The following is a 12,773-nucleotide window of genomic DNA, read 5'->3' as shown; positions in this document are numbered from 1 at the left end:
TTTAGAGCTGTCGGTCCGGAAAACCGAAACCGTCTACCTAAGCAGGTGCAAAATGCATAGTGCACACTACTGAATAGCCTGGCGGAGTGGAGGCCCTGGCTAGTGGCTAGCAACTGGGCCACTGGCTACTGGCTACTAGAGCAGAAGGGTCTGAGCTAAATTATGCAGTACATATTTTTAAGCCATTTTGCTCGCTTTAAATAAAAACGAAAAAGGAACCTACACTCCAAAGGACACATATTTTCGTTGGAAATCAAACTCACTCAGTTACTTTGCTTACGGTGCCCGCTGGCGCTGATCTTCCTATCCATCATCGCCATCGCCATCGCCCATCGTCAGTCCCCGATGAGCCCGCACTGTACAGCAATTTGGATGTGGCCTGTGAGTCGAGCAGCGATGATAACCGATGGACTCGGAACCTGGAAGCAATTTGACTTTACAAACCGCACTATCGGCTTTGTCGCAGGTCCAACCGCCTCATTGCATTACAGCCTGCAAAACTTAACTCCGCCCATAAGTTTACGCGTAGCTTTCGCCATTCGTTCAGAACTTGGGAGGACTTGGTGGTGGCACAGTTTCTTGTTTGCAAGCAAGCTGTGAACAATTTTATCCCACCTGGCGAGTTTTTCTTCATTGAGTTCATCCCGTATCGTTTTCACCTTGTGGTTCTGTGATCTTCTATCCTTCGTTTTGGCTAATTTTTTAGTTCCTGTTCATGTGAAGCCTCAGGCTACTACAAAGTGATGACATCGAGCATTAAAGGAATCCGAATGTCCGGAATGTGCCTTCTGTTCATACTTTAAAGTCACGATCATGATCAACATTCGGACGGTTACTGATTCTGGGCATGTATCGGTATCCTGTAGGATTTATTTTTAACAATAAAGACCTGCGAATGAATGGTAAGTGCCGCAGGTGAATACACCGTATAATTAATTTGCAATGTCATCTGAAATTAAATACAATACTAACACAGCAGGCTGATCTGCTACAGTCATTCCGATTCACTATTCAATTCATACTACAACTTGCTACTGCATCACTGTATCAGTATCCGCTACGAGTGCTAATAATAATTGGCGTTGAGCCCGGTGTGAAGATGCAAGTTTCCTGATCTCATCTCATTAGGTCCTCAAGAACCAGCTCAGTCTCTTTCTCCTGTGATGAGTACGATTGGTTTGGGAGCGTTGGACGATCCGCACTCTTCTCGGCCGAAACAGGCCCCTATGGAGCTGACAGGAACCACTGTCCCGCAGGCTGCGTTCACTTTTCCCCCGGGAACTGCCTTGATTGCGCATCCGATTCCCGCACCCCATCAGCAGCAGCTGAACCAGTTTGACGCTTCTTTGCAGCGACACATCGCTGCTCAGATGCACCAGAACCCTATTCATGCCCCCGTAAGTTGCAGATTCGCCGCTTTGAATTTGCACATGCTAGCTTCTAACGTAGATCGGTAGATGTGCTTTACTATACATTTTAAAATGCATTGCCCAAAACTTTGAACATTTCTGAGATCGTTTTGATTTAGGGATTAATCCTAATAGTACGGCCTTACGAATCTGTATAACCAGCAAGAAACAACTAATACATTGCATATGCAAATGTTGTGTTAATTTGAAAGTTGGACCGTCAGTTTGGTTTATGAATTTCTGTTATTCATAATTCACGTAAGCTCTTACTTTGCACTTGTTTATTTAGATCATGCTCAGCACCCCGCATCTACAGGATTTGCGCATGCATTTACCTGACGCTGCTGGTTTCCCTTATTTCCCGCAAAGCTTGATTCCGGTATCCAGAACGGACGATTTTCATCGCGGTGCCTACAGTACTCCCTCGGGCTCTGGAGTTCTCTATCCTATTAGCACAATCTTCGTTAGTCCTGAGAACCGAACCTGTTGTTTGTTGGATCGTGGGACGCGATGCAATCGTCCGGCTGGTACTGCCAATTTTACAATAAAAATTCGCGAATTGGTGACACGGAGCGGAGCGTTGTTAACCGAAGACAATGTGGTAAATAAGAGTAATTAATGTTATGCAGTTGAGACCATCACCGTTTCAGATTTTGCAAATGCGATTTGCAGGCGGGACACCAATACATTTGCGATTATCATAAAAATTACATCCAAAAACTGCGCATCGTTGTGCCCTCTGGACCCAGTCCAGCTCCGGCTACCCCTCCTAACACTGTTCCCAGCCATTCCAGTGGTCACACTGGTCAGGGGCAGTTTTCTCATACGTCACATTTCCCGACATTTAGCGGTGAACCAACCGCCTCACATGGGGGAGTTACTATGAAACCTGAAGAAAGCTCCCATGCCGGTACTGAACAGGACAGCAAACGGATGAATGGATCTCCGGCTCACAAACCTGCTGGTGCGCTAGCAGAAGGAAAAATTAAGGAGTACAGTGAGCCATCATCTACGCCTGTTGATATGCGGAAAGCTCAGTCACACGAAACTAAAGTATCTTCGGCTAAGCAGAGTCCCGATGGTGGAACAGATGACAGTTCAGAAGAAGAAATGCTGAATGGACCGGCTGTTGCTGACCTTCTGGTAAGTAAATGTTCTGCTTAGTGTATAGCTAGGACATAGGATGGCAAAATGATGACGACAGAAGGCTCACTAAAGGAATGCAGTGCAAAATGTCGTCATAAAGGTCGCTATAAGTTTCTTTTGAATGCAGCATGTTTGATCCCAAAATGCTGATTGTACAACTGAATCTGTGAAAGGTGAATTACAGCTTTTCAAATTGCAGGATTCCAGATACGATGAATGTTCTCAGTTTTGTGGCACATTCTTCATTGTCCTTCCTTGCACATTTACGAGATATTTTGTTTTTCTTGACTTGCGCCACTCCTTTTGATTGCATTCAAGGATTGCTGTGTTTTGAACTGATTCTGTGTTCTCTTTGCAGTACGGTATCGGTGAATGTTTTACGACTGGAGATCTTCTCACATACATGAAGTTTTTCGATATCGAGCTTCCGGCCCATTCCACCAGAGAAGAGCTTATTCGGGTTAGAATCCGTTAAATGCTGCTAGCTTTTAATAGCGTAGTTTTTAGCTTCGTTCGATTTTGCTGCAGTGCCTTTGTTTTGTATGTTTTTTGTAAACGCATTGACAGTTTTTGTTGTTTATAGGTTTTTTGTGAACACATTGACAGTGTATCGACTGGAGATCCGAAGTCCATCCTCACAAATTTCTTCCATGGTTTAAAAACCGATACGCGGCCGTTTAATCAGTCCTATAAGCCCGGCTTAAATGTGGATTTTGATCTAAGTTCGGACGAGGAAATGATGGTGATGGACGGGAAAGAAGGTATGATTCCCGCCGACAGCTCCTCGTCAGATGTTGAGGGTATCTCGGAATCGGATGATGAAATGGACAACGGCGAAGATTTGCCGGACATACATTTCGATGAGCAGATGGAGCGCACTCTTAATCAGATTGCCGGCAAGTTCTCTGTTGGAGATATCGAACGAATATTGGAAAAGTATACCCTCCCGGTCAAATTTTCGGCTTTAAATCACGATTCCGACTCGGATTCTGATGCTTCCAGTGAACAAAAACTGAAAGGAGAGCGGAATTTTAGCCGGAGACGACGAAAGATCCGCCGACCTGTAGTGAGTCCGTAAGGCAGCTCCAACTGACTCAGCATTACTAGTACTTCTGCTGTTGTTGTTGATTTGTTAGGGTATCCTTTAATTCTTCCAGTGACTTAGTAGTTTTGGTTTGATGTCTTCATTGCGGTTATGGCTGGATATTTTTCCAGTATACTATTTCCATGTGTGGATTTAATTGTCTTACAATTACATAGCTATTTTTGGGCTGGTAAGAGCGCGCCGGCAAGAACTTCTGTTTGTTGTGTTAATAAGTCCGAGTATGATCTGTGGAAAATAATGGCTGCCAGGAACGGCGCATAGAGCTGATGGAGGTGCACATAACTATGGTACTGGATTAAATACATACTACCTATTATTGGCTCAGTGCATCAGTATTAAGTAACTTTGAGTTATGGACTACTTTTATCTCACCGTGGGAAGCGTTAAACCCATTTCGTCGATAATTCGTTTCTGGAGCAGAATTTGAAGATGCTGCTGCAGTAAGTGATAGACCGGTCGACAGCAAAGTCGTGGATAAGGTACGACAACAATGCTTGTCTGCGCAGGTTATAGCCGGTAGTGGTGCATTCCCGAACAATGATATCACAGGCCTGCCCTGCACCGTGCTATTACTACGAGTCATCCCGTATGTCGGGATTTTTATTGATCCGAGTCATACCGTAGCAGGTTCTGACTGAAGGTGATTATAGAACATCCACGGGAACGGATAACAGGTAGTAGGTACCATATAAACAGTAGTCCGCCGTATTACACCGTAGTGCAACCGCATTCCCGCAGCTATGTTAGAAAATTATGACATAATTCCGCTATTACTTGGGAATAGGAAAATTAATGCTCTCATTGCTTTGCATAAAGAACTGTGATGTCTTCCCTCGTTAACTGTCGAAATACTATTGCTTACTGGAGATTTTGTCAAGATCTGTTGTGATCATTTGCCTTAAAAGAACTCAATCGTAACTGAAATTCTTTGGAAAACCGGAAGTCATATACCGATACCAATATGGCAAGTTTTCCTTCATACCATCGCCTTCATCGATTAAATGTGTATACACATATAATATTTATATCGGCATACAGGGATTATTAGCCTTCTTACGGAAACTGAAATCAACACCAGACCGTGACATAAGAATGTTGCTGCTCGGTCTAGACAACGCCGGAAAAACCACAATGCTGAAAAAGCTTGCCACGGAGGATGTCACGCATGTTACACCAACACAAGGATTCAACATAAAAAGTGTCCAGTCAGCTGGTTTTAAAGTAAGTGTGAACCAGTCGTTTGTAAACTGGGGGAATCAGAACATATCATAATAATTATGATATCATTAATGCGATACTTTCCTTACAGTTGAATATCTGGGATATTGGAGGTACGCTGGCGAGTTCATTTCACTGCAAGTTCATCCTTTGCAATACGTTTCTAATTTTAGGACAAAGAAAAATCCGGCCTTATTGGAAAAATTACTTTGAGAATACAGATATTCTAGTAAGTGCAGCTCCTAACTTATTTCGGAAATCAATTAATCAACATTTAACTACAATCTTGGGATTTGTGACTAAATACGACAAGCCTACGTGAAGCCGCTGTTTAGTACAGGGCTAACATTGCAAAAAAGAAAGACTAGATACTTCGAATTACGCCTACATTAAAACAGTATTATTATATTTAAACCATACTTCGAAGTACATGTGCAAGTACACGTTACACACTAAAAAATACGCATATTATATATATTATACTGTGTAAATATAGCTTACATGAAAAGTGGCATTACTACACTATTACGAAGTATATACATATGCGGCATTACAGCCAAGTTGTGAGCCAACCATATTATCTGCATTTTTTTGTTTCAGATTTATGTCATAGACAGTGCGGATCGCCATCGATTTGAGGAAACTGCGGGTGTAAGTATCCTATAAAAGTAGTCGCTTTTATTGTATTCCAGTATGTTAGCTATTTAGGTAAAGACCGCTATGTATGAAGTTATGAACCGTTTAAACCGTGTTGAAAATCTGACCGTTAAAAAGACTTTTTACATCAAACATTTTCGAACATGCGCCGCTGCATACATAAGGGGCAAAGAATGGGCAGTCCGTAAACGTATGGTATTGTAGATACCTCAGCTGGCGTTAACTTCGATTAATAACTTTTTTTGCGGGGAAATATTCATTTATTATACAGCAGCTACCTCGTCCTTATTGAAAAATCTTCCGCAACTTGCGAGAAACCTTTGAATATTTTCTTCTTACAAGTGAGTGAGAGCGAGCGGCTTTTTGATAGGGCACAAAGACAGTAAAGATCAACTAACAACAGGATCTGAGCTGCTTTAAACGCAGGAAACAAGATTTTCATGATTAGAATGCCGTGCTTGGTAGATTAGAACGTGTAGGACATTCGAACAAACTATAAAGCGAATTTATTTTTTGCCCGGTTGCACGGGTTCCCATTAATTACAACAATTTAAGTCAGCGTTTGCTCGCTATTACTTGTTTTAACGATGCGACAGAAAAGCTGGCAAAAGTTGCTCTCTTTTCGACACAGGACATCAATGCCGCAAGCTTTTCATCAGCAGATCACCGCGATGCACATTGCACAATGTGCGACTTGAGAATAGTCGACCACCGCTACGTTTAGCTGTTGCGCAGTGCAGATCTTCAGAAAATTCGTTCTGCACGAAGCTCCAGATCGAAAATTTTTGGGCTACCGTTTCTTCCGCAAATTGCTTTAGCGTTTACGGGTTGCATATTGTGTATACGTACAGCAGGTGTGTTCTGCTGGCACATTCTACGACTCGTAGATAAGACGACACAAGCACGACCTGAGATTTCATAGAAAATTAAAGTTCCAAGATATGACATTGTGTGTATAATTGTATTATTAATAATCACAGTTATGTGCACTATATTACTACTATCTGTAGCAATTTACTAGTAATATTAGCTTTAAAGTGCAGTCGATTGGAGTACAACATTTTATCGAAGTTGTGATAACGCGAAATGAAAATTCATCACGAATTAATTACGGCCGCTACTGATAATAACCTGAAATTAATTAGTAGTCTATTTTGCATGGACAAAGTACAGTGAAATTCTGCCGATGAATTACGTAAGCAAGATCTGCGTAACTCTATTTACTCGTCAATATTCTTGAGATTTCTTGCTGGCAGACGATAACAGCCTTGTTCATGTTCACATTTCCGTTGTTTTACGGTTGCTTCACAGAATCATTTTAGCACAAGGTATTTGTAACCCAGTTAATTGTACACAACATCTATTTTTCCCGTCTACTAGAAATTCCAGAATATATCGAAAAACTCCATTAACTTTAATGATATATGCGATTCTCTGATATACATAATACCTGTACTCTCAATTATAAAGTGCCATAATTATGTGCTTAATAAACCTGTAATAATATGAGATTTGAAACTAAAAAACATAAAACCTTTTGGCAACGCACATTCCAGTTCAATACGTAAAAAGAAAGTTCATGAACCATGCCGCACTTTCAGCAGTACGTCGCGGACATGACCTTATCGACATATCTGCAGTCATTATACAGCAGCAGATCCCAAAATGCTTTGCAGTTTATTATAAAAATCCATTAAGTGCTCGTATCAGTTACCGTCTTCTCCGGTTTGACCGCGTCGTAAAACTCTTCGCGTGACTCGTTCGGACGAGTAGGACATCCTCTCAGTCTGTACAGCGAATTAATCCGTTGTCCGGTCGCACGTGTTCCTGAGAATGTCTGGAAATTGGACTTGTAGCGGATTTCACTGTGCCCCGGCGGGAAAGCTGTTGCAATGGAAGCACCGATGCGTTTCACGTGGTCTTCAAGATGAGAAGGTCCGCAAAAGAAGAGGATAACGTGGTCCACTTGGTCACCAGCACGCGGACTGGGCGACGCTGTGCTGACTTGCATCGAAGCTACTCCTGCAAGCTTTCCTGCGCGATACAGTCCCACAGCTTCATTCCAGCGGTCGTCGATGGCAGAACGTGGGAAGAAGAACATCCATTTTCCATCACAGTCGGGGTAATAGAAGCGGTCATCAAGCTCTTGCAGCCAATTCGCTTCCTTGTAGAACGATGGTCGCAGTCCGTCTTTGTGGCTGTCAGTTGTCTCAGCACGGTAACACATGGACATGTTGCCTTGCTATTGGTAATCAAATACCGTAACTATGAGTAGAAAAATAATGCCAAAATCGGCTCTTGCTGATTTCGATTAGGTAGATAAATAAACATCGATTTCCGCACGAACTAATCAGCAAACTGAGCAAAGACAGCTTGCTGTACTTTGTCACCACCAACTGCATTCGGCCATGTACTGTATCTTGGAGTTCTTTCCAAATTTCCAACCATTACTCGAGTAGGAGAAACGTCACAATTTGCCACGCCTCATGATTAGTAGCAATCAACGCCATGCTGTACATGTGAAGTACGAGTACTCGAAAGTAGTGAAAATCCTGTATTTGTGATATATAAATAATTTGGAAAATAAGTAAACAAATTACTTAAGCAAGTAAGATAAGTGGGTAGAAGAGTACGGCACGAAACTGGCGAGGCAAGAGCACCGGAATACCTGCGCCAGCGTATCAGCATAGGAATCCGGCCAGCGCGGGAACGCGGCCTCCGTTTAGGGAATAGCTCCACCGGGAGCAAATTTAGATCAGTTGTTCTCTGTTCTTAGACCTCCCGAGGCTGTTTTCTGCTGATTGAGTGTACTACGTTGTGATGTTAACTGTTGTGTATAAGCTAAATGTACAAGAAACAATACATTAAAGTAAGATAAGAACTGTCCTAGAGATGCTGACGTGATCGCAATCTATTCGGAAGTAAAAGGATAGCATCTAATTAATACTTACAGATTCGTACCATAAGAACTGATAAATTTACTATCCATATTAATTTTACCACCTGTGCACAGGTCGGTAGTTCTTGTGTGTTCTGTACTTACTTGTACAACTACTGTACTTCTAATGTTATTTGCATGCCCAGTACATACTGCATTTGTCATGCAAGTATTTCGTTTTATAAGCTTTTGTATTAATTTTTGCAAAGCTAAAGTTGTCTCGATCATTATCGAATTTGAAAAAAACAGCCTGTACTATTAACTGTTTAATTTGTACAGACATTACAATTTATTAAGAATTCGATGGTGCGCGTGTTATTAATTATATTTATATAATTTTTAAGTACTGTAAGTATATAGATATCTGTGTCTATCCCAGTCGGAATGGTTGATTTTGCCGGGGCCTTTGTGCGGCCGCAACTACGCATATTAAACACAAATTATTGTGAAAGCCGCCAGTGATCGGGCGAAACACCGAAAATGAACGGCATGCTGAAACTGCGCCGCCATAGGCGGCTGCCATGGCTTCCAGTTTATAAGCTGCATAAGGGGCGGGCATTTAACTTCCGCCAATGCCCATTCAGTTTCGAATTCAAATCTACGCATGGCCGCTGCGTTTGTGCAAGTTTAGTTTTCACTTTTATTTTAAAATTTTAGCTGCAGCGAACTCGTCCTGTTGATGTTTGTCTGCTAGGTTTTAGACTTTTGTTTTTTCTTTCAGTTAATCTAAACGAATTTCGAGACTGATTTTGTTTTAAAACTTTTCTTAGATTTAGTTTGATGTTAGCGTTGAAATGGAGGTGTCATCGACAGAAAGTTGCAACCTGATCTAGTATAGTTTACGGTCGAACATCTGAACTTTCCCAGTCTCTTTTTCGCTCTTCTGGATGTGGACAGTCTCAGCTTCGACTGATCTGAAACGCCGAATTCGAGGTCCCTCAAGCCACGAAGTTCAACAGGTAAACCTATTATAACTTGGCTACATGAGAAATTAGAAAACGTGTAACTCAGTTTCCCTAATTGCTGTTTTGTCTGTTGGCGAGTTATCCGTCAGCCTCTCCGTTACATTTGTGCGATTACTGTACCTTTACTGGAATTGACAGCTGTGTTTATTACAGGAGCTGTTGCAGCAAGTCGTCGCGTTTCAGTCGAAATCGAAAGGAAGGATTTGGACTTCGTTTGATCTTCGTAATCTATTCATTATTCTTGAAAAATGACGTTCGAAAACGCAGCGTGAAGGCTTTTGATCATAGTATTTTATTTTTAGTTTTATATTTAGTAGTTTTATTTTAAATTTGTGCGATTTTTTGTACGTTTATGTTGTTTGTGCAAACGTCGAAATTGGTCGCCGAATGGTGTACTTTCTCATGTAATTTTTATTTTTTGGGTGCACAATAAAGTGTAAAGACTTTCGAAAACGGCCGGTGAGCGGTATTTTGTTGTTCTATTAAAACCTACGGATGGGCCTTTTCTTGCCCCAAAACAGCTGTTTTTCTGCGTCAACAGTGGCCCATCGTGGGCTCGAAGTGCGTCCGAAATAACGCGTGAAAATGTCCTCCGAGTAGCGCAACCAATGATCCAGGGTCCGGTCACCTCGGAAAACCCCGGCGACCAGGCCTGGATGTATTGGGTGCCCATTTGTGGGGTTCATGCGACCCTAAAACTGCCGGCTCATCGCGCCAGCAAATTACTTGTTTAGAACTGGGTATATCAACACGTACAGCGTTGACGCCGCCAATCTGTGTTATTTAACTAAGTACTCTAGAGCGGAACAACAGAGGTGAAATAAACTAATTAACAACCTAAACTAATTAAAAACAACCTAAAACCTACACTAATTTGAAACAACCTAAACTAATTAATGGTAAGGTCACTGTAAGCAATAATTTACCACATACTTATTTATACGTTAACATAATTATGATCTTTCTTTCTGTTTGGTACGAACGTAGACAAACGTACTACTGGCAGTTGTACTGTGGTGCTTTGCTGTTTGCAGTTCGCTGTGACATGCGAATTAGTTTCCCTTTTTTGTTTTTTCTTGTTATTTTCGCAATATGCACATTAATTTGTTATAGGAGCTGGGTGAATTGCTGATGGAGGAAAAATTAAGCGGGGTACCAATCTTGGTCTTTGCCAATAAGCAGGACTTGAACCATGCGGCACCGGCCAATGAAATCGCAGAAGGTTTACAATTGCACACCATTCGGGATCGAGTATGGCAGATCCAGCCGTGCTGCGCAGTTACCGGTGAAGGAGTGCGGGACGGATTGGACTGGGTATTGAAAAACATTCCAAATAGAAAATAAAGGAGGGACGTGTGCCGGCCCAGTAAAACCATTTGACTCCCAATGAAAGAACTGGAGATTATGAAGTTTTCTATTCAATCGTTCTTCCGATGTGATGGTTAATTAGATTATTGGTTATTAATATTACTTTGTGTTCGTAATTCTGTACAAGCAAGCGGTTTGCTGAGCAGCGTATTATTTATTTATGTAATGCTAAACCAGGTCTCGGATTAATTACAACAGAAGCGTATTAATATCAGAAGTACTTTGCTGTAATTGACTGCATGGTACCGGCATATCGCTGTCTGCTAATTTAAATTATCCAGTTTTTCGCGATTCCAGTCGGTTGAGCGTTGGAGTCATAACCCCAGCCGAAGGTTATGCTGTATAGCTAAATCAAACATGTTATACATGTATATGGAGTTTTCTTTATTTTCAGCAAGAGCGCGTTAAAGCACCACTTCGAAGTACGTATACATCATAGCGCAGTGAAAAATGGGTGGCCAAGCAGGGTTCAAAGATGGCATTATAACAATTAATGTGCAAGTAATTTCGGTGCCTAAAGATGTAAATCGGTTCAACGCGCAACAAAACGCAACATAATTATTTAGAGAAAACACACACTGATGCTGCTAGCTGTTTTCACGCTCACTACGATTAAGAACAATTAATCGTAGCAACGCATGGTTATTCGAATCATATATGTGCTCGCACAGTCTTCTGAATCCAAGTATTATAATTAGCATGTGTGGAAAAGCGGCGGAATAGTAATCAAATTTTACCAGTTGCGGCGACAATTGACAAATTGCCCTTTTGTATAAGTTTGTTCGCGTGTTTTGGGAGAATCAATAAAGTCAGTTATCATTTTCCTGGTCGTTTGCTGATGCTTGGCTGGTACGAGCCGTTGAGATGTGCTGGTTGATCGGTTTCGGCATCACCGGATATGTTGCAGCGTTCGGCGTATTTTGAGTGGCTAAGAGAGTTTCCTGCAGTTTAGCATTCTGGACAGCGATTTTGTCCAGTTTGCAGGACACCCAGGATCCACCCCGACTGGACCGTATGACAAGCACAAGCACAATCAAGCAGAACACAGATACAACAATAACTGTATGAAATAATGAGCTTTCGTCTTCTTCCGAAAAATTTGGATCCGCAAGAACATCGCTGTCTGTGTTATTCTGTGTTCCATTCAGCCAGAAATAATCCTCCGTCGAATTACCGATCAGTCGCGAAATAGGAAACATTTCACGGATGCATAATGCTACGTCATGGAGTCGCTTCATTAGATCCGCAATCGCCCATCCTGAGTCTGCACTTGTAACATCCGTTTCCGATGCGTTGGCAAATAAACTCCCGTTAAAGTTTACGGCAGGCATGCCGAATGATTACGGAGATCATGTGCGTTTAAGCGTACCTAATCTGCTGTAACAGCCGTAGAAAGGTTATTCCTGATGATCCAAAAAATAGGGAAACACAATAATTTGTTCATAAAACGAACTACGTGTGGTCATATACACGCTTTCAGTTTTGTACCGAATTATCGATCAAATGCTAATTGGATTAAACTCGCTGTGATTCAGTTAGCTGTTAAACACTTAACAGTAAATTAAGACGTGCTTACTATTTCCGGCACAAAGATTTTTGCTGTTATTGTACCTTGATCGATTCACGCCTCAGCACAAGTCAAAATACAGTAAGGACATTTTACTAACCGTTAATTCGCGGTACATGGGGAGTTTATCAGCCGCAAGCTCAAATGCAGTCCTTACTCCTTTTATTATATATTCCAGTAACTCCACTAGAAATGTGACGATGACTTACACATATTAGTTTTCCTTATCGTTTATACGGTAGTTATTGCGGACAGTATTATTCGCGGCAATAGTGAAGTACAGTATCTCAAGCTAACAAGTAAGAAAATCTGCAGCACTGGAAAAGAGTCCAGGTAATCTCCTCTGACGCATGCGAACATTAGATCCTGCATTTAGATCGAGATGTGACTGAAGTGCGGC

At 41.7% G+C, this 12,773-nt stretch overlaps 3 protein-coding genes across 3 annotated transcripts; 2 read left to right on the top strand and 1 right to left on the bottom strand.

Moving 5' to 3' along the window:
* Positions 1-574: 574 nt before the first annotated feature.
* Positions 575-3,958, top strand: LOC129597061 (uncharacterized). Its single transcript, XM_055494491.1, has 6 exons — positions 575-902; positions 1,129-1,397; positions 1,699-2,010; positions 2,082-2,552; positions 2,914-3,015; positions 3,139-3,958. Exons 1-6 carry the CDS (start codon positions 848-850, stop codon positions 3,631-3,633), a joined length of 1,704 nt encoding a protein of 567 aa, XP_055350466.1. The 5' UTR covers positions 575-847; the 3' UTR covers positions 3,634-3,958.
* A 419-nt stretch (positions 3,959-4,377) lies between these two features.
* Positions 4,378-11,195, top strand: LOC129597113 (ADP-ribosylation factor-like protein 3). Its single transcript, XM_055494554.1, has 6 exons — positions 4,378-4,624; positions 4,699-4,881; positions 4,970-4,991; positions 5,052-5,107; positions 5,479-5,529; positions 10,552-11,195. Exons 1-6 carry the CDS (start codon positions 4,622-4,624, stop codon positions 10,780-10,782), a joined length of 546 nt encoding a protein of 181 aa, XP_055350529.1. The 5' UTR covers positions 4,378-4,621; the 3' UTR covers positions 10,783-11,195.
* LOC129597114 (uncharacterized) lies at positions 6,933-8,347 on the bottom strand. Its single transcript, XM_055494555.1, has one exon. The coding sequence runs from the start codon at positions 7,766-7,768 to the stop codon at positions 7,229-7,231; it is 540 nt and encodes a 179-aa protein (XP_055350530.1). The 5' UTR covers positions 7,769-8,347; the 3' UTR covers positions 6,933-7,228.
* Positions 11,196-12,773: the final 1,578 nt, after the last annotated feature.

The sequence above is a fragment of the Paramacrobiotus metropolitanus genome, unplaced genomic scaffold (genome assembly GCF_019649055.1).
Source record: "Paramacrobiotus metropolitanus isolate TYO unplaced genomic scaffold, Prichtersi_v1.0 Parri_scaffold0000100, whole genome shotgun sequence".
Taxonomy (NCBI): domain Eukaryota; kingdom Metazoa; phylum Tardigrada; class Eutardigrada; order Parachela; family Macrobiotidae; genus Paramacrobiotus; species Paramacrobiotus metropolitanus.
Note: the sequence above shows the minus strand (reverse complement) of the source record. Positions and strands in the feature narration are given on the sequence as shown.